This window comes from Camelina sativa, chromosome 6, assembly GCF_030686135.1.
Source record: "Camelina sativa cultivar CO46 ecotype springtype chromosome 6, ASM3068613v1".
Taxonomy (NCBI): Eukaryota; Viridiplantae; Streptophyta; class Magnoliopsida; order Brassicales; family Brassicaceae; genus Camelina; species Camelina sativa.
In genome coordinates this window covers 4909484-4931168 of record NC_141885.1, presented here as the reverse complement: position 1 = coordinate 4931168, position 21685 = coordinate 4909484, and the positions used below count along the sequence as shown (strand labels likewise).

At 38.3% G+C, this 21685-nt stretch overlaps 2 protein-coding genes, 2 non-coding genes and 1 pseudogene across 5 annotated transcripts; 2 read left to right on the top strand and 3 right to left on the bottom strand.

Annotated features, from left to right (window-relative positions):
- Nucleotides 1–2470: 2470 nt before the first annotated feature.
- On the bottom strand, nucleotides 2471–7351 carry LOC104790441 (putative phospholipid-transporting ATPase 8; annotated as a pseudogene). The gene is made up of 11 exons (XR_015560397.1): nucleotides 6633–7351; nucleotides 5185–6536; nucleotides 4984–5094; nucleotides 4594–4870; nucleotides 4418–4506; nucleotides 4238–4346; nucleotides 3931–4155; nucleotides 3716–3841; nucleotides 3543–3641; nucleotides 3263–3454; nucleotides 2471–3192 (listed from the first exon to the last, which is right to left on the bottom strand). The product of XR_015560397.1 is annotated as a putative phospholipid-transporting ATPase 8 (transcript).
- A 2727-nt stretch (nucleotides 7352–10078) lies between these two features.
- LOC147942283 (uncharacterized) lies at nucleotides 10079–10591 on the top strand. The gene has a single exon (XM_087456002.1). The coding sequence runs from the start codon at nucleotides 10079–10081 to the stop codon at nucleotides 10589–10591; it is 513 nt and encodes a 170-aa protein (XP_087312128.1).
- Nucleotides 10592–13844, top strand: LOC147942282 (uncharacterized). The gene is made up of 5 exons (XM_087456001.1): nucleotides 10592–11063; nucleotides 11672–12076; nucleotides 12447–12610; nucleotides 12724–13544; nucleotides 13628–13844. Exons 1-5 carry the CDS (start codon nucleotides 10592–10594, stop codon nucleotides 13842–13844), a joined length of 2079 nt encoding a protein of 692 aa, XP_087312127.1.
- Nucleotides 13845–21222: 7378 nt separating this feature from the next.
- LOC147942281 (small nucleolar RNA snoR8a) lies at nucleotides 21223–21311 on the bottom strand. Its single transcript, XR_015560625.1, has one exon. It is a non-coding gene; the product is annotated as a small nucleolar RNA snoR8a (small nucleolar RNA).
- Nucleotides 21312–21383: 72 nt separating this feature from the next.
- Nucleotides 21384–21470, bottom strand: LOC147942280 (small nucleolar RNA snoR1). The gene has a single exon (XR_015560608.1). It is a non-coding gene; the product is annotated as a small nucleolar RNA snoR1 (small nucleolar RNA).
- Nucleotides 21471–21685: the final 215 nt, after the last annotated feature.

Below are 21685 nucleotides of genomic sequence, written 5' to 3'. Positions count from 1 at the left end.
GTTCGGATATGATTGTAGATAACCAAAATTAAACCAAAAGTTATTGGACAATATTTTATTCGAATACTTTTTAATCTTGTTGCACCCAAATAACCATACAAATGGAGTATTAAAACAAACAAAAAATATAAATTAAGTAAATGACAAGGTTCTCATAGAACCATATAAATACATAAAAGATATGAGGCATATTTATCGGAATATCATACTATTTCTTATATGTTTGGTTATATTTGGATATCTATTGGATATTGGTTTGGATTGCATAATATTCGATATCCAAAATAATGAAAACCAAGAATCGATGGGTTATTTCTTTAATATCGGTTCGGTTTTAATCCGCTTACTTCGGTTTGAATACGGTTCGGATTTTCGAATTTGGATTTTATGCCCAGGCCTAGAAAAAACTGATTCCAATCTATTTTGTCTGAACCTAACCGAAAACCAAAATTTATTAAATTTGACAAAATTTTAGTTTTCCAGAAAGCTAAACCGTATCCAATTCAAATTCAATAATACCTATCTGAACCAGATGGTCATAAAACCTGAACATATATTAAACTTTCATACCAAATTACCAAAATACGACAAATTTTGTATAGAAATTGATCCGTTAACCGAATGCCCATATGTGTAAAAGAGTGCTCGAAACATGCTAATCAATCTATTTTCCGTTTTATTTAATGATATGTTTGTTCTATTTCATTTAATGATTTCAGGTTTCATTTGGTGTTTATTAAATTAGTATCTTATCATTTATTATTGGCTAAATTATGTAAAATACAAAATAAATAATTGGCAGAATCCATTTGGTAATTTAATTTTGTAAAATGACAGAATCCATTTGGTAATTTAATTTTGTAAAATGACAGAATCCGTTGATTAGTTGGCAGAAAATGATATGTGTTTCATTCAGATAAAACTGTAATATAAAGTAAAAATTGGGGTAATTTTTAATTACAGCATGTGCATATATGAGAAAGAAAAATAAGTACGTGTCAAAAATCCTTTGCAAGTAAAAGATGCAGACTTTTTAGCTAAAAGACTATTTTCAAAAAGACCGTCACCGTTGTACATATATAGATATAGATATTAATCATAATGTTTTATGGAATATTTCGTTTTCATAATAAACAGAGGACAAATATATATAAGATGCATACATCATCGATCACGTCTCATTAATTCAACAGCCATTTTTAAGTAACATTTTCAATGTTTTATATGATTAATTTGTTGAAATCTTCATATTCTTGTGTGATGCAAAGTTGAATTGTAGTCCAAGCACTCTAAATATAAAGGAAAAATGCATACGCAATTGCTGACAAATGCAATAGAACGAACTCATGGCTGATGCGTTGATTCTAATATTTTTGTTTCATTTTTGTTATAATAATGTATTGTAATCTTAGCTTCTCGAAAACGAACGTTCGAATTCTAATCATTTCATTTTTCTAACCCACCACAATAATATATCATTGATAGAGCAATAAATACGATAATGTTATAAGAATTTTTTTTTCTCACATGGGCACATGTATACGTACAATCTGTTTATACGTACAATAATACTTCTAGAAGTCGTAATCACATTTCTTGACGAAGTCTTGTGAGCGAAGTAAAAGAGACTTGCAAATCGCTATCAAAATCAAATCAACAATTTTTTTAACATTATTTCCTTCCACCTTTAAAACCAAATCGTCACATTATCCGGATTCAGTGTTATACAATTCTATATTGTTTGATTAAATATTGTTTTGCGTAGTTGTATAAAAACTAAAATGTTATTAAACATACCACGCATTAAGAAAACGTTGACCGAGGAAACAGTATCTCTAGAACTTGTGAGTTGTCATAGTATATATGAAAAATAATAACCAAATTGATCATTGAAAACTAGATTCACACCATGATATGATTTAACAAGTTGAACAAAAATACTTGGTTCACAAACCAATTATATTGCCTTCATGCACAATTAACAAACTCGTGCTTGAGCATGCATTAAGTATTTTAATTAACTGATCAAAACATTTATTTGCATTGCCTTTATTATACAGCCTCTGATATGTATCATACTAATTAAGGTGTTGCAAGATTAACTCATTAATTAACACATTACATGCGAATAACACACTTCTTCAAATCAAGCACCTACACCTTATAGCTCTTAATTTATTTTCTGGAAACCAAAAAATACATGAACAAATTTTAAATTGTCGAACTTTTTTTATATACTAAGCAAAAATAATTAGATTGATAGCATCGGAACAACCATAATTTCATTGTGAAAGTATCCAACCATAATAGATTGTTAAAATAAATTATTTCTGAATTAACATGTATTAATTTACAATAAATAAGAATATATAAAATGGAACCTATTGAATAGTCCAACTTTATCCAAAAAAGTATAACTAGAACCTTTTCTTTTTTTGTTAAATAACTATACTTATATAAAACAGTTATATTCTAGATAAATCGCATTGAACTTCTTAAAAATAGCTAACAAATTAAACACACTCTCAAATAAAGTAGTCACACTACGATCTATATTTACAAAATCAGGAATAACAACGAACCTAAGTTGCGTAAAATATGAATCAATTCCAAGAATCTCTTCTCGACAAATTTGCCCTAAGATGATGCAAGGTAAACTCAACTTGCACCGGAAGCTCGTCAGGAACCGCACTTGGAGCAGTCTCTGTCCGTTCTGTTCTCCTCTGTTCAACTATAATATCGTGGTACATTGGTCTGAACTTAATCTGAAACGCCCTGTAAGTGAAATACGGCAAGAGAGCAGAGCCAGCAGATCGGACTCGGTGCTGAAGTCTCGACGAAGACCTTATACGCGGTTGTGGAAAACGTTGGAGGAAGAGAACCGTAGATGACAAGAAACAGATACCAAACCCCAATGCTACCCCATATGAAGCAATGTTGGATCCAAGTGAAGTAGTTTATCGAAATCGCCATTTGGCAATTCACAGTCCAAACCACGGAAGAGTACATTGTGACTCCAAGAACCGAGTAATCAACAACTTGGCCATCCTTCCGAAAAGCTTGAGCTGCCATTGTGTTGATTGTGAGGAAGAAAATGATCATTGAGCTTTTGATCCCATTCAACATCCAACCAAGGATCCGTTCCCAGTTGAATAATATATTTTGTACTCCTTCTTGATACAACAACGGATACTGCGGCAAAAATAGAAACGTAATGTGACTGTTTCTACAATCGCTATCGAGAGAGAAAGAGAACTTTTACCTTGAGACAAAGACGAGCAGAGACATCTTGATCAAAGACTCCAAGGGCGATGACGGGAAGTGAAGTGAAGAAGACGTTGAAGCAAGACATGTACCAATCATTATAAGCTGGTTTGCCAGAGAAAGAAGCATAAGCTTCGTACCAAAACAGCGTGAACCCGAATGTGAGATTCTTGTAGAAGAAGTAACATATCTGAATATCACAAGAAAAAACAACAAGAAATAAGAACAAAGATTCTTTATAATTCTTTGCAACGAGTTGAGTTTTTAAAGCTTGTAACCATCAATGCGATTCGTCTATAACACCAATGGCCGTGAACAAGCAACAAACGTTCAAGAAACCGAAACTGAGCAATCGCAAAATCACTAGCCATCACTGCCTGTAACAAGAAAACTTCATGGCTTTAATAACCATTACATAGTAAAAAGAAGAAGCTAAGTAAATTAGTAGTACCTGCATTCCTTCAGCACCACTTATACCAACACCAATATCAGCTTCTTGAAGCATTCCAACATCATTAGCACCATCTCCAATGGCAAGTGTTGTTCTACCTGTCCCGTTCTTTACCAATCTTGTAACCTAACATTCATATATTTTCTATGCCTCTCAATCAGATTACTTCAATATGTGAAAAAAAACAGAACGAGAAGTGGTAAAGCGAATCTTACGAGAGCCTTTTGTTTAGGTGAAGACCGACAACATATAACAGAGTTACATCGAATCGCAAGTTCTAAGAACTCTTTCTCAAGCTTTGTGTCTAATGCAAAAGTTAATGACTTTCCATCAATCACTAAACCAAATATTTCCGAGTTTTCTTTAGCTGAATCATCGGTTGCTGCAGCAGTTTGTAACATTCCTTCTCGTAACTGTTTCTTAATACTTTGAAATGAAGCCTAGTAACAAACAAAAGTAACAATACACATACCATTAACATATAACTTCAACTAAACAGTAGATGCAAGAAAAACAAACTACCTTTGCAACAGCCTCTTTGTCTCCTTGTTTTTCCAAGGCTTCAATGTCAGATGAATCTAGAGTTATCGAAATCTTTTTCATGCCTTCTCTTAAGAGACTACAAGCATATCTGTCAATAACAACACAACTTAGTACATTGAATTTTCACAAGAGAATACAATATTAGAAGTCTGTAAATACCCAATATTTATTGCGGTCTCTGTCTTATCGCCGGTTAAAACCCATATCTTGACTCCAGCCTGAGATAACTTTGCAATACAATCTGGAACCTGTTAACAAGAATGCCAAAAAAACAAATGATATGCTATAGTAGCAGAAACTGAAACAATTAATCAATGTCATTTTCTTATACTAACCCCTTTCTGCAGTTTGTCTTCAACTGCGGTAGAGCCAAGAAGAATCAAATCCTTCTCAATCTTATCAGCAGCTGCATCAATCAAAGCATCTCTATCTTCAGTAACCAAAGTTTTGGCATTCACAAACTCCTCTTCCCAGATATTATACTCTTCTTCATCGATTTCTCTGTATGTAATCACCAATGTTCTTAGACCTGCTTCTGCATACTTCTTGATGTGTTCCTTTGTCTCTCTCTCATTTTTCCGTCCGTGTTTTGCAAGTCTTTCAAACATTACACTGAACACATGACAAATCAAAATAAAAGTACACATCTAGTGACTCATATAATATTTTCAAGACTAGCTTTGTCCAAATTAATAAGTTCTGACAAAAGGGAGAAACTAGTAAACCTGTCTGCGCCTTTTGAAAGCAACAACAACCGGTCTTCCGGATTCCGAACGATTACAGACATTCTTTTCCTTGAACTGCTGAACTCTAGAACATGAAGAAGCTCATATACTCTGTGAACATTTAACAAAAAAATGTGATAAATTCATTGACAACAGAGATGTTGTATTCTCATGTTAGAGAGATCAAGAACTGTGATATACCTGTCAACTTTTTCACCAGTCATATGGTCTATTTCATGCAAGGAGATATTAGTTTGAGACCTTGAAAAGAACTCAAATCCAAGCTCTCGAGAAGCTATCACAAAAGCCGCTTCATCAGGAGACTCAGCTTCATATGTAATCTCTCCAGTATCACTGTTCACATCAGGAATAGCAGTGTGGCAAATCGCCAAAACCCTAAAAAACTTCTGGATGAGTTCTGCATGCGGTTGAGTAATCCATTCCCCATCAACTATTCTCTCATCCCAGAAGTTAAAACCTTTAACAGACTTTTTCGAACTCGTTTTCTTCTCCTTAATGGATAAAGAATCATCATCACCAACTTCTTCTTGAGGCATAAGACCTTTTTGCTTTCTCAAGGCCATTTCTACTTCCGTCATACCACGTCCATAAGCAGTTCCAGCAATCGAACATTTCACAAACTCCATTGAATTACAAGTCAGAGTACCTGTTTTGTCCGAGAGAATTGTATCGACTTGACCAAGTTCTTCATTTAGATTAGACGTTCTTGCACGAGCAGGCCTGTCTGTTTCCTCATGGTACATTTCTTGATCTTGGTTTATAAAAATACTTTGTAACACCTTCACAACCTCTATTGACACATACAAAGATATCGGTATTAAGTAACCATACAGCATCAGAGCAGTCAAGAAATGAAAGAAAGCAGCAGCAACAGCTTTCTTGGGATCATAGAAAACAGTAGTCTGATCAGGTCTTAGATACCATCTTCTTAGCTTCCCATTATCACTCACACCTCTTCTCGTTGCTATCCCAAAGAACACAGATCCAGTAAACGCTATCACAATCAAGATACTGAAGAGGATGTAAATGATCTTGTCCATTTTTTTCTCAATCTTACTCCTCTTGGAAGGAGGATCAGTAGCATTCTGCATCACTTTAGTATCATGACCCGTGAAAACAACCACGCCGTGGACGTAATCTGTATTCTTCAGCTTTGAATCCCTCAAGAGTATCTGCTGAGGTGATAAAGGATATTGCTTTCCTTCAAAGTCAAGTGTTCCTACAAAGGAATAAAGATGCTCATTAGGATCTTCACATTTGATCACAGCTCTGAAGTTCTTGATTGAGTCTTCATCTGATGTGACCTCCAACGCGTGCCTTAGCTTCAGATTAGTCTCTCCATCAAGATTCATGGTTTCAACATAACAAATCCCATCTTCATAGCTAGATGAAAGAAGAAGAAGATCAGCTGGAAAGTATTCATCTTTATGAACCTTCACAAGATCGCCAACTCTGAGATTTTTCCACTTCGTTTCGCTAAATGTTCTGTTTTTACCGTAAACTTCAACCTTTCTATTGTTAGCTTCAACATCCTAATAAACAAGAACACATTTAAAAAAAAAAAAAAAAACTTCAAAACACAGAGGGATCATAATCTCAAGAACATCAAAGAAAAAAAAAAGACATACTTGTTTCTTTCTCCTCAAATCTTCAACACCTTCTTTAACCATAGTCGCACCGATCACAAACAAGAGGGGTGCAAGAACGCTAGGAGCGGTAAAAGGAGCCAAAGGGCTAAAAGAAACGAAAGCAACAACGAGGAAATATATATTCGCAACTCTTCTAAACTGCTCAAACAGAGACTTTGGGATGAAATTAGCAGCGGTGTACTTTGTGGTTGATACATAATTGCCTTTGTAATTAAGCTGAAGAGCCTCAGGGTGATCAGGATCATTACAGAACACAACTCTTGAGTAACCTCTTGAACCAATCTGAGAATGATCTTCTCTAGAGGAAGGCTTAAAACACTTGAAAGAATACAATTTACTCAGTTCCATCCCTTTTCTCCTCTCTCCAGCCATAGATCAAGAAACTTTTGCACAAAACTTCAAGAACAATCAAGAAGATCACAAAGCCATAAATGTAGTAGCTGAAGAGTGAAGAGAGCCAGCTAGAATCAAAATAGTGTGGATAAGGAAATCTAGAAGCTACACTTAACAGTAACTAATAATTCCAGAAAACCAAGAAAAAAAACAATTTATTAGTATATTTAAAAGATCCCTTACTTGGTCCAATTGTGTTCCCAAGATCTATTTCTTGCAGAGAAGACAGAGGAAAAAAAGAGTAAAATAAAGCAAAGAATGTGTTCTTGCTGTGAGCACTACTCAACTTTGCCTCTTTTGTAAGTAAATGACGAGAAGCAATGTCAAAAAAAATATTTTTTTTAATTTCACTTTTTAAAGTTTTCAACATTTTCTCATCCGTATTTATCTTTTTTTTTTTTTTTTTTTACCTTGTGTAACTTTTTTCTCCTCTGTTGTGTTTTGTCTTAACCGTACGGAGTTTAGTGAAGAGCTTATGACAGTTGTCGGTCTTACACGAGTCCAACGTGAACATTGCGACACGTGCAGTAGTAGCGTATTAATTATTGTGAAGAAAATGTAACTGTTATTGGATGTTGATTAGAGTCGCACCGTTTCCTAGCTATTTTATTTACATTTTTTTTTTTTTTGGACAAACAAGACTTTCATTCTCTTAAAACTTTATAAGAGGGAAATTCATACAATTGAAAGCTAAGAAAATACAAAGCAAATAAAGATAGTGTTGAAGTATCTATTAAAAAGTATACATAAAATTTGTGTATTTTATACTTCAACACTATTTGTATGAATTAAAGAAGGTACAATTAAATTTGTGGAACTAAGAGCATTTTTGCTGATTGATTTATTTAATTTGTAAAACATGTCCTTATCACAAATTCGGTTTGGTCCATCCTTTACGAGAAAAGCACAAAAATACAAATAGTATAGATGAAATGTAATATTGCTCACGTAAGTTACAATTAGAGTAACAAAAGTAATTCTCAAATAAATAAAAGTAAAAATGTTTGATTCATGGAATGTGTTTATGTAACACGGATTCTCAGATCCGGGGGATACGTCTCAGATATGATTTGGGATCACTGGTTTCCATGTTTGGATTCGGGTGGGGGTTGTGATATTCAGATCTTTTGGTTTTTTTTGCCTTCGTGTGGATTTTTGGAAAGTTTGGGATTGGATGGAGGGTACGGAGGATCAGGATCCGATGGGATTGCGATTGTCTGTTTTTGGAAGCTTGAGGTATGGTTTTTTATTCGGAAGGATCGGATCGCAATTGAGTGATTTGGGTTTTTTTTCGGTGTCTCTTTTGTTTTCTCGGCAAAGTTCACTGTTGTCACCATGTCTCAAAGTAGCTTTTTGGGGAAAGTTAAGTTTTGGATTAGGGTGACTGATGTGCCTATCCAGTTCTGGGCAGTGCCTACGTTCAGAGACATTGGGTCAGCGTTGGGAGTTGTTGAGGAAGTGGATATTGATAGAGGGAGAGTCCAAGTCACCATTGATGGTCTTAAACCACACTGCTTCGAGACAGATATTGAGTTCTTCAATGGTGAGATCACAATCGTTAAGTTGCATTATGAGCGGTTGTATGGCTGGTGCACCTTCTGTTTTAGTTTGTGCCATGAGGAGGCCGTTTGTCCAATGGTGAAACGTGAACCGGTTCATGGTGGTAGAGTGGGTTCTACGGCGGAACAAGATCAGGGACAGGCGCTAAGTTACAAAGGAGCGGTCCTGGCTGACTCAAAGAGGGGTGTTGGTTATAGTAGAGGGGGTCACAAGGGAGCAAGTTATGGTGGTTCTAAGGCTCGTGTGGAGGCTTCTTCTGGATCTTTCTCACGAAACAAGGGAGTCACAGGCTCAGGGTCCTCTCAGGAAATGCGTCAGGAAGGGCGTGGGGGTCACGGTTCTGCGAGGGGTAAAGGGCGACAACGTGGTGACATTGCTGTAGTCCCACCTCCGGAGGCTGTAAGTCATCCTGCTGTACAACATACACAACAGAAGGTGGTCAAGAAAGCTCTCTTTCAAGAAGGGGGAGTTGCTGTGGGTCTTATGGAGTCTTCTGTAGAGGAGGATAATGTTGCTGAGGAGGGGCAAATACTGCCTTCTCCACTTGTGGAAGGCGGGGTGAGTCCAAAGATATCGAACTCATGTCCTGATGTTCAGGTTCCTGTGGATGTCTCGGTCATTCATGTATCGGAGACCAGCATGCAGGAAAAGGATCGGGTTGCAGTTTTGGCGGCTCAACACATTGGGGAGCAAGAGTCTGGGCTTGCGAAGCAAGGTGAGGGTTCTTCTGTTCCTGCAGTCGACTTTGTTGAGCGAACTCTTGCTAGGGAGCAGGGGATTTTGCCATCGGCTTTGCTGGGAGCGAAGGATCCTCCGAGTGGGGAGGTTTGTTCATTGGATTTGGTCGGGAGTGTCATGGGTTCTGAGAAGACCATGGAGATAGATGCGTCTGCGGACCAGGCTGTCACCGGTGAAGGTGCAGATAGGGAGGGGGATATGGACCAGGATATGAGCGATGCATCAGGGGAGGACATGGGTGGTGTGGAGGTTGAGGGTCATTCGGAGGATACCAACAAGGCTGTCACCGGCGACAAAGGACGAAAGGGCAAAGGTATGATGCTGAGAGGCGTATGTGCCAAAAAAAGGAACGCCCAGATGCTGCTATCTCCGCGGAAAAGGCCTCCACAAGGGTCTGCTTCAGGAGCGAGTGGTCAGGCCTCAAAAGCCCAGGAAGGGGGGAAGGGAGGCCCAGGTGGGGGAAAGCCACCCAAAGCAAATATGCTAAATGAATATTCTAAGTTGGAATTGCCAAGGTCTGGGTAATAAAGCTACCATAGGACATCTCAGGGATCTTTGGTATCAACATAAACCAGATTTTTTATTTCTCATGAAGGCAAAACAGTCTTTTTCTTTTTTAGAATAATTTGTAGGCTATTTTGACTATAATAATTTAAAAACAGTGGAACCAATTAGTTGTAGTGGAGGGTTGGCTCTTTTTTATAATAAAGATATTTTTAATGTTTGAGATTTTAATGGAGTTTAATCGGTTGATCGATGTGGCAGCGGTTTATAAGGGTCGGATAATTAACATAATCTTTGTATATGGTGATCCGGTTCCTAAGAATCGGGATTTGGTATGGGAAAGGTTGCTAAGGATTAATTCTACTCGGTCCTCTCCTTGGCTCATTATTGGTGATCTCAACGAAATAACAGAGAACCACGAAAAACGAGGGGGTCGGATGCGTCCCGCCTCCTCATTTCTCTCCTTTAATGGTATGATTCGGGATTGTGGATTCTTAGAGTTTCCCTATTTGGGAGATTGCCTCTCTTGGTGTGGTTGGCGGGATAAGAAACCTATACGGTGCCAGTTAGACAGGGCTTTAGGCAAAGAGGATTGGCATGATTTATTTCCCGATACAGTTACGGAATACTTGCCTAGGATCGCCTCTGATCATATGCTTTTGGTGGGAAGTTTTGGGGTCAAAAGACCGAGACGACGTCAGAATTTTACTTTCGACAGACGTTGGGTTGGTAAGGAGGGTTAAATGGAGGCAATCTCCTCAGGGTGGAGTGGTGTACATGGTCAGGTCACATCTGGTTTTGTGGGTAAGGTGGTTAACTGCCGGAGGGCGATCTCTCGCTGGCGCAAATTACAAGCTCCGAACGGTAGGGTTCTAATTGAGGATCTTAAGAGGCAAATAGAGGTGGCTCAGAATGATGATGCTATCCCTCCGGAGGTTATCTCAGATCTTCATGCTCGTATGAGGGAGGCGTATAGGGATGAAGAGATACATTGGTACTCGAAAAGTAGTAATCGGTGGATGCGGGTGGGGGATAGGAATACTAAGTACTTTCACGCCCAAACCAAACAGAGACGGGCACGCAATCGGATTGTTGGTCTATTTGACAAGCATGATATTTGGTGTACGGAAGAGGCTGCTGTTCGAGATACGGTTGTGGTATATTTTGAAGAGCTATTCTTGTCGATAAACCCAGCTGGTTTTGAAGAGGCTTTACGTGAGGTTAACACGGTTATCACGGAGGCAGATAATACAAGGTTAACGGCCCCTGCTAGGGTTGGGCATTCGGATAACCCGTTCGTGTTCGGGTATTACCCATTCGGGTTCGGGTAAACGGGTTTAGAAAAATAGAACCCATTGGGTATTTTTAGATATATGGATTCGGTTCGGTTTGGGTACTATCGGGTTCAGGGCGGTTTGGGTTACAAATTTTAGAACCCGATTAGTATCCGAACTACCGGGTACCCGAAAAAATAGAATTAAATTTAAATAAATTTAGTTAAATTTTGACTTACATAACAAAATATTTTAGATATTTTGATTATTTTTGATATTTAGGTATAAAACTAAATGAAATATTCAAAATTATAATCATAATTTTGGGGTAATTGCATTATATTAATAATAAATATTATAAATATGTTTATATGTTCGGGTTTAATGGGTACCCAAACGGGTACCAGGTATTACCCGACCCTAACCGAACCCACGGGTATTAGAAAATAGAATCCAATAGGGTTTTATAGGCAAACCCGTACCCAACCCGAACCCGATTTTTCGGGTCGGGTTCCGGATTGGGTATTCGGGTACGGTTTTTATGCTCAGGCCTAGCCCCTGCTACTGAGGCGGAGGAAAGGAAGGCTTTATTTATGATGCACCCGGATAAAGCTCCAGGTCCGGATGGGATGTCTGCTCTGTTTTTCCAGAAGGCATGGAGTGTGGTTAAGGATGACTTGGTGTCTTTGGTGAATCAGTTTTTTGAGGATAATAGTTTCGATAAAAATTTAAATCAGACACATATTTGTCTTATCCCCAAGGTGGCTAAACCGACCAGGATGGCGGAATTGCGTCCTATAAGTCTGTGTAATGTGGGATATAAGGTTTTGTCCAAAGTCTTGTGTAACCGGCTAAAGACAATTTTACCTGGTCTGATCTCGGAGACTCAGTCTGCCTTTGTTCCGGGTCGCTTGATCTCGCACAATATTCGGATTGTCCAGGAGATGTTTCATGGTCTGCGGACCAATTAGTCTTGCAAAGGGAAGTTTATGGCAATTAAGACAAACATGAGTAAAGCATATGGTAGGGTTGAGTAGGGTTTTGTTGCGGCATTGCTCCGACAGATGGGCTTTGCGGAGAAATGGATATCGTGGGTAATGTTTTGCATCTCTTCGGTAGAGTATATGGTTCTTATTGATGGTCAAACCAATGGTCAGATAGTCCCAGAGAGGTCTACGCCAGGGTGATCCGCTTTCTCCTTATTTGTTTATTCTATGTACGGAAGTTCTGATTGCAAATATTCGGAAGGCGGAGGCGGATAAGCGGTTAACGGGTATCAAAGTGGCTAATAAATGTCCTCATATCACACACTTGTTGTTTGCAGATGATAGTCTATTCTTCTGTAAAGTGGATAAGGATCAGTGTGGTGTTGTTTTAGATATTCTAAAGCAGTATGAGGCTGTTTCGGATCAGCAAATCAATTTTTCTAAATCATCTATTCAGTTTGGTCATACGGTGGAAGAATCGGCTAAGAGGGAGATGCAGGGGGTCCTAGGGATAACCTCATTAGGCGGGATGGGATCGTATTTAGGGATCCCTGAGAGTTTGGGGGGGGGGGGTCTAAGACGAAGGTTTTCTCTTTTGTCCGAGATCGACTACAGAGTCGGACTACTGGTTGGGCGGCAAAGTTGCTGTCCAGAGGGGGAAAGGAGGTGATGGTTAAATCTGTTGCAACTGTTGTGCCTAGTTTTGTGATGGCTTGTTTTTGGTTACCAAAAACAATCACTTCAAAACTTACCAGTGCGGTGGCCAACTTTTGGTGGAACTCTAATGGTCAGAATGGGGGTATGCATTGGTTGGCTTGGGATAAGCTTTGCAGCAGCAAGAAATTGGGAGGGCTGGGTTTCAGAAATGTGGATGATTTTAATACGGCTTTATTGGCTAAACAATTATGGCGGCTGATTGAGTTTCCGGATTCATTGTTTGCCAGGATGTTTGAAAGTAGGTATTACCGGAATTCCAATCCTATGGAACCAATACGTTCCTACTCCCCTTCATATGGGTGGAGGAGTATTACATCTGCTCGATCTTTGGTAAATAAACGGCTTATTAAAAGGGTTGGCTCGAGTGACTCCATATCTATATGGACAGATCCCTGGGTCCCAGCTCAATCCCCAAGACCAGCTTTATCAAAAGGGTCTTTTATGGACCCGAATCTTTGGTTGACTCATTTTATAGATCCTCAGACGCGTACTTGGTGTCGGGATCGGCTATTGGAAAATTTTGATCTGGAGGATGTTGCGTTGATAGAGGCTATCCCGTTGAGTACCTGCCCGCGGGCAGATTACTTTGGGTGGCATTTTACAAAGTCTGGTAAATACACGGTCAAATCCGGATATGATACAGTGCGTATTGGTGCTCCTAACGCCTTCCAGGCTTTCGGGTCTGATCCAGATATTACTTCCCTGCTTGTAGGGGTTTGGCAAATTCGGTGTCCGCCAAAGCTTAAACACTTTATGTGGCAAGTTTTGACAGGCTGTATTTCGGTTTCGGAAATTTGAAAAGGCGGGGAATTGTTTGTGATCTTGGTTGTCCGAGATGTGGGGCTGAGGAGGAAACTATTAATCACGCAATCTTTGTATGTCCACCAGCACATCAGGTTTGGGCTTTAGCCCATGTCCCTGTTGGGCCTCAACTTTTCCCGACGGATTCTGTATTCACTAATGTAGATCATTTACTAGGGCCTACGAATCCGGGTTCACAGGTTGTGAATTTTCCGTGACTCATGTGGTATATTTGGAAAGCACGGAATGCTAAGGTATTTGAGAACCAAGTGGAACGACCGGATGTGGTTGTGCGTCTGGCGGAAGGGGAAGCGACCTCCTGGCTACATGCACAGGAGGAAGTGTTGGAGGAGGAGTTTTATCCCTCTCCGCTGGTCCAATCTTCTAAACCCCAGGGCCGTAGTTCTCCTCTTCCTTCGATTTATTCCGGTTATAGATGTTTTGTTGATGGCTCTTGGAAAGAGACTGATAGGTTTGCAGGTGCAGGATGGTGTTGTACTTCTCTGCAGAGCGCGTCCCCGTTACTAGGAGCTACCAACTATCGCCGTAGTCTGTCTCTGCTACACGCTGAAGTTGAAGCTTTTCTTTGGGCCATGCTATGTATGATTGGCCATGGCTTCCGGGATGTAGTTTTCTTTACGGACTGTTCTGATTTGGTGAACATGGTGTCTTCTCCCCACGAATGGCCGGCCTTCGCGATGTACTTAGATGATATCAAGCTTGACAGGGAGGAGTTTTCTTCTTTTTCTTTAGCTTATGTTTCTCGTAATTAAAATGTTAAGGCGGACTCCTTGGCACGCCAAGCGCGCACAAGTCCGCATCATGTTCTGTTTGTAAACGATTTTCCACAAAATTGGCTCGTTTGAACTGATTTTCTTTTGTTGACAAAAAAAAAAAAAAAACTTGTGCATCTATAGTTACAAACCTATCCTAATCTATAGTTACAAACCTATCATAATAAACCTATCCTAATCTATAGTTACAAACGTTGCATCGTTTGTAAAATTCTAACACATGCTTTGTATATTCTGAAAGAACAAAAAAAATACTAGATGAAACAAATTATAATGAAAGAATTAAAGGATACTTACCAACTAATTACGGTGCACATAGGCAGTATAGCATTAGTGTGAAAATTTATTTGTGTTGGATAATTCCAAGACTTGGAGACTAAGTGATCTCTTCCTAGAAGATGTTAGAAGAGATAGAAAATAGGAAATATAAATAAGGTCTAAATATTAGAAGTTTTGTAATTTTTCCTTTTCCATATAGATTTAGGGGTTGCTAAGATCTATATAAATAAGAGGTCATGGAGAGATGTTCCATAAGACCTAAGAGAGAAAGAGATTTAGTTTTGAGAAGTTTCTAAATCAATAAAGAAGAGTTGTTCTTTAATCTTTCAAGTTCATAGTTCTTTTGATTTGAATTGGTATCAGAGCTTGTGCAGAAGACTGTGGTTAAAGAAGCCTTGTTCTCAAGCATGGGAGACAGCAATCCACCACAACGATTCAAAGACCTTGGGTCACCTTCGATCCAGTGTCCGATGTTAACATCGACAAACTACACAGTTTGGTCGATGCGTATGAAGATCACGCTACGGGTCAGCGAAGTATGGGACACAATAGAACCAGGCTCCGCCGATGTGAAGATGAACGATGTGGCGATTGCTCTGTTGTTCCAGTCGATTCCAGAGACGTTGATTTTGCAGATTAGAGAGCAAAATTTAGCGAAGAACCTATGGGAAGCTATCAAGTCTCGTCACCAGGGAGCAAACCGGGTGAAAGAAGCAAGACTTCAAACTCTAAAAGCAGAGTTAGATCGGGTAACGATGGGATATTCAGAGTTGGTAGATGAGTATGCAGGGAAGATGTCAGGACTCGCTGCTCAATCAGCCTCCCTAGGAGAAGCAATCAATGAAAAAAACTTGTGAAAAAGTTTTTATCGGGACTTCCAAGAGAAAATTTTATTTATATCGTAGCATCTCTTGAACAAGTCCTCAACTTAAACACAACAACCTTCGAAGATATAGTAGGAAGGATAAAAGCTTATGAAGAACGAGTTGGGAAGGAGACCTTGAGTGAAGATCAAGGTAAACTCATGTTCTCAAACACCAATTACCGTGGAGAGTACGGTGGATTTCGAGGGGGAGCAAGAGGCAAAGGCGGGTACCGGAAGAGGAAGTTTTGGTAGAGGCAGAGGACGAGGCCGAGGACGAGGCCGAGGTACATTTAACGGTCAAAATCAAGGAGGAGAAATCTCAGAGAAGGATCAAAAGAAGAAAGATCTTACAAAAGTCGTATGTTGGAGGTGTAACAAGTCGGGTCACTATGCTTCAAGATGCCCCGATAAGCCTCTGCAACACCATGAAATAAACCTAAACGAGACTCAAGAAGTTGAAGCCCTGTACGTTCATGAAGTGGTGTTCTTGAACGAAGATAAAGTGTTTCCTGATAACTACGATACTAACACCGCAAGTGTTTGGTATCTCGACAACGGCGCAAGCAACCATATGACGGGAAACAAAGAGTTTTCCTCAAGTTTAGATGAAAACATCAAGGGGCGAGTAAAGTTTGGTGATGGGTCGTATGTAAACATTATCGGGAAAGGTTCAATTGTCTTTGTGACCAAGTCGGGTGAAAGAAGAGCTCTCAAAGAAATATATTACATACCGGATTTAAAACATAACATCATCAGCCTTGGACAAGCAACAAAGAATGGTTGTGAAGTAAAGATGAAGGGAAATACGTTGACCTTAAGTGATTCGTACGGACGACTACTAGTTCAAGTTATAAGGTCGCCAAACCGCCTCTACAAAACGCCATTGGAGATCAGCTTTCAGAAGTGTCTCTCAATTCAAGAAGAAGAAGCTACATGGACATGGCATGCGAGGCTAGGTCACATCAGTGTTGGAGTCATGAACAATATGGTGAGAAAAGATATGGTCGTAGGAATGCCACAAGTATTACGTGAGATGAACGTATGTGATGCATGTCTAGCCGGGAAGCAAACCCGACACACGTTCCCAATCAAAGCAACTTACCGTGCAACACAAGTGTTAGAGTTGGTTCAAGGAGATCTGTGCGGACCAATATCACCACCAACACTAGCAAACAACCGGTACGTGTTTGTTTTAATAGATGACTTCTCGAGATATATGTGGACAATGTTGTTAAAGGAGAAGAGTGAAGCGTTCGATCGGTTCAAAAGGTTTAAAGAATTTGTGGAGAAACAGACCGACAAGGACATTAAAACCTTTCGCACCGATAGAGGAGGAGAGTTCACTTCTACTGACTTCAATCGATTTTGCGAAGAGAATGGAGTTTCTAGGCACTTAACCGCACCATATACGCCACAACAAAATTGTGTGGTTGAGAGAAGGAATCGCACATTAATGGAGATGACCAGAAGCTTACTTAAAGCAATGAAGGTTTCGAATGATATGTGGGGAGAAGCCGTACGTTGTTCAACGTATCTTATCAACCGAGTTCCAACAAAGGCATTACAAGGTCAAACACCGTATGAGAGCTTATGGTCCAAGAAATCCAATATCGAGCACTTAAGGGTTTTTGGATGTGTAGCTCACGTCAAGATCACCGGACCACATTTAAAGAAGCTAGATGATCGGTCAAGAAGTGTGATCAATCTCGGAATAGAACCGGGTTCTAAGGCATATCGTCTATATGATCCACTCACAAGGAAGATAACGGTTAGTAGAGATGTAGTATTTGACGAGAAAAAAGCTTGGGACTGGTCTCCTCAAAATGAAACTGATGAAGCACCAGGAATGTTCAAGCTTTCTCATGGCGGATTCATAGAAAATGGAGATGGACAGGGGAATGATGAAAACAATGACTATCATGATCCAGATCAAGATCCTATGAACCAAGAGGAGGAGAAGCAGAGCAGGGTGACAATGGCGTGAATCATGGAGCTGAAAATCAACAAGTAACAATGAGATAAGGTCGTGTCATACGACGACCAGCTTATCTTAATGACTATGTGTTACTTGCAGATCAAGAAAGTGGAAGACTGCTTCTTACGATTGACGGAGAACCAGAAAACTTTCTTGAAGCAGAATATCAAAAGGAGTGGATTGACGCAATGAAAGCTGAGCTAGATTCGATTGTAAGAAACGAGACATGGGAGCTCGTAGATAAACCGATTGGTGTTAAACCCATAGGACTGACGCGATGCGACGGGGAAGGACGATTGTTTACAGAGATTTGGAGTGTTTCTCAGGGAAGAACTTGTGATTGACCTCATCACAAGGTAAAAAGTCTCTATCTTTTACGGGGATTAAATCTAAAGACTTGTAAATGATAAAAATCCAAACAAAATTTTTAAAATTGTTTAGAAATCCTCAAATAAAAACACATTAATCTACCATATCTCTATATATTATTCTACAAAACAAAACAAAAATCTAATATTTATTATCTGATAACAAATGCAAAAAATAAACACATTTTTAAGTTAGAAACTATATATAAAACATAAGAACAAATGCAAAAAATAAACACATTTTTAAGTTAGAAACTATATATAAAACATAAGAAGAAGAAAAAAACATTGTTTCGTGTTATAGCATACGTCCAAATAAAATGATTAATTAATACACAATATTGAGTAATTGGAAATTTAGAAACCAAATAAAAATTATTATTCAAAATGCAAAAACTAAAAAATTCTCCCGCGGTACAAACGTCGTTAGAACTAGAGAAAACCATGTTTGACCCACAAACGACATTGACATCAACTCCAATACCCAATAAACATTCCTTGTTCCAAAGAAATCACAATCATGACTTGTTCAAAGAAAACCAAACTGGGACAACGATGTAATAATTCGCAAAATTTTCAAAGCCAACGTCCAGAGTCAATACATTTTTGGAGTCTATCAATCCTCCGTATAGGTCCTTGATCTTTCTCTCCACGACACTAATGGATTCTTCCTTTTTACTAACAATTGTTGTTGCTGCAATAGGCTTCCTCGTGCTTTATGGAAATTTCATATTCTATCAAGATAACAAAGATCTTGATTTGTCTTCTCCGTTAAGTCTTTCATCACCTCCATCTTCTTTGTCTCGCAATTGGATCCATGATGTTTTCCCGAGCTTCCATGGAGAAGATGTCCGCAAAGAATTTCTAAGTCACAATTTCTGGTTACCATTCAAGCAACTGGTTAGTCTTTTTCTTCAATTTAAGGGCATACAAATGTTATAAGAAAAGGTCAATATGTGGATTCTATGTGGAATCATGATCACCCCAACTAAAGCCTAATTGGGAATGAGTGGACTGACCATATGTTTCTTATAAACTATTGTTGGTCCATTATGATCCTGATACTTTTCCAAATTAAATGATTCTTTGGTTTATATATTCTGGACTGATTGTTTTGTTTTCTGCCTCAGTTAGATCGACTTGTTCGGGTTTACTTAGCTCTAGTACAATGTGAGGAAGCATGAGTATATTAATTTGTTTACCCAACTCAAAACCAATTCATAATGAATAAAGTGGTTAATGGCTCTTATATTCCAAACTTTCTAAATCATTATAACGACCAAACTTTTTCAACATTTACGTTGAGATTATATACATTCATATTAATTATAAGATGGTATTATTCTTGATTAATGCGACACTGTTCCTACATAAATTTCTAACATTTTGTATGTTTAAGAAAACTAGGCCTGGGCATTCGGTTAACCATTCGGTTTCGGTTCGGTTGTATTCGGTTTCGGTTATTTTGGATATAGTAATATAGTAACCATTTGGATATTTTTGAAATTTCGGTTCGGTTCGGTTCGGTTTCTTTCGGTTCGGTTTCGGTTTGGTTATTTAAATAAATAACCATAACTAACATAAATTATATTAACATTAACCAAATAAACCAAATATAACCAAAACTAACCGAATATAACCAAAATTAACCAAATATACAATAACAAAAATACAAAAAAGGGAAAAATATGGATTCAATTTTACAAAATAGTATTTAACTTTGTAAATTCAAAATAATAACATTTACATATATTGATTATTTAAAATATTTAATTGTTTTAAATCTAGAAATAATTTATATTTTAAGTTTATTTTATAGTTTTGCATAATATTAAGTATATAATATTTGATATCTTCTAGGTTTTCGGATATTTCGGTTAACCATTTAATTGTCGGTTCGGTTCGGTTCGGTTTCGGTTAGTTTGGATATAGATTTTTACTAACCATTCGGGTATTTGAAAAATTTCGGTTCGGTTCGGTTTGGTTTTTTTCGGTTCGGTTTCGGTCGGTTATTTGGTTATCGGTTATTTTGCCCAGCCCTAAAGAAAACAGTATTAAGGCAAAGAAAAACACTTTTTGCATGTCAAACATGTTATTTTTGACCATTGCTTGATGCGCTGCATGCATTGATATATCCAGGAATACAGAAGCAGCCATGATCGAGAATATAGCCACTGATGTTTCAAGGAAACTGACTCTTTCCATGAGATCAATTGGTGTCAACGACTTAGTTGGGATGAGAGCTCATATGGAAAAGACGAGTCAGTTGTTAAGCCTAGATTTGGATGAAGTGAGGATAATAGGGATTTGGGGTCTTCCCGGGATTGGTAAAAGCACAATTACAAGATTTCTGTTTGACCACCAACTCTCTAACGAATTCCAGGTGAGTGTCTATGTCAAGAATATCAAACCGCTTTATACAAGACCCAGTGCGGAGTTTATGTCTCTACTAACATATCATAATGATAACGAAGTTCTAAATATAGAAGCTGAACGAGAGGTTGAAACTCAAGAAAGTGCTTGTCGTTATTGATAGCATTGACAGGTTGGTAGACTTGGATGATATACTGAAGGAAACTGAGTGATTTGGTCCTGGAAGCCGGGTTATCCTGGCAGTGCAAGATAGAAAACTTTTGGACGAACATAGGATCAGTTATACTTATAAGTGGCTTTGCCATCAGATCATGAAGACTAAAGATTATGGGTTCCCACTTCCGGGGAATGACCAAGGAGGAGTGTGGATTTGATAATATTGAATTATTTTGAAAATGAAGTCAAATCACTTAACAAAAGGTGTGCTAGTGGGTGGTATACTTGAATATTTTACCACTGACGCAATGAACTGAGCAATGATGGATATATACACATCCATCATTGCATTATTGCTAGTACGTTACATTTTTTTTTCCACTAGTGTCATGAACGAGAACATTCAGATAAAGTTACAGCAACCGCCCACTTCCTCAAAAGTAGTTATCAGTTATCACCCCAAATAAATTGATTCAACATTGACCAAACAGTGAGGTACTCCTCTAGGAACCTCCATTCATCAAAAGTAGATGTTCCAACAAGGATGACACTTTCTTAGGCTCTATATGGTCCGCCAACTCTACCAATTCCATCATTGTAAATACCTAATTTGATTGAGCTGGTAGAGGGAACACCGTATTTGTTATACATTCAAAGATTAAGTGTAATACTACTTCCTACAGTAACATCCTTTCTCACCAGAAAACATAATTGTAAAAATGGATTTACGATACAAACTTTAGAAAACCAAACAAAGAAAGAAAGAAAAACTAGAAGAGGGTGGTGGGTACTCATATTCTATGGGTGTAATGTGAGTCTATCAGGCCATTATGGCTTTCAGTACGAGGAATTACTTTTACAATCATCGCAACCAACCCCAATTTAGATCCAACTTGTCTTCTACAAAACCAAACGTATCAAAGAAAATCAAATAACTTGTAACGGACGGCTCAGAGTATTGCATAATGTGCTCAAAGAAGAGGAACTCTTCTCATACAAGAGGTGTCAGAAATTAAGCATTAATCATCCTCGCCACAACCATTACCACCAAATCCAGTAACAACTACCGCAAACAAGTTACAACAAGTCTAAACATCATTGCATTATTGCTCTAATGAATATAAATCTTGAAGAACAAAACACATTCTTAATTCCATAACCTACCACAGAAACATAATCACTAAAACATATTACTAACCAAACTAACAGATTCAATAGATACATAAACAAAAACCAAATTGAAAAAAAA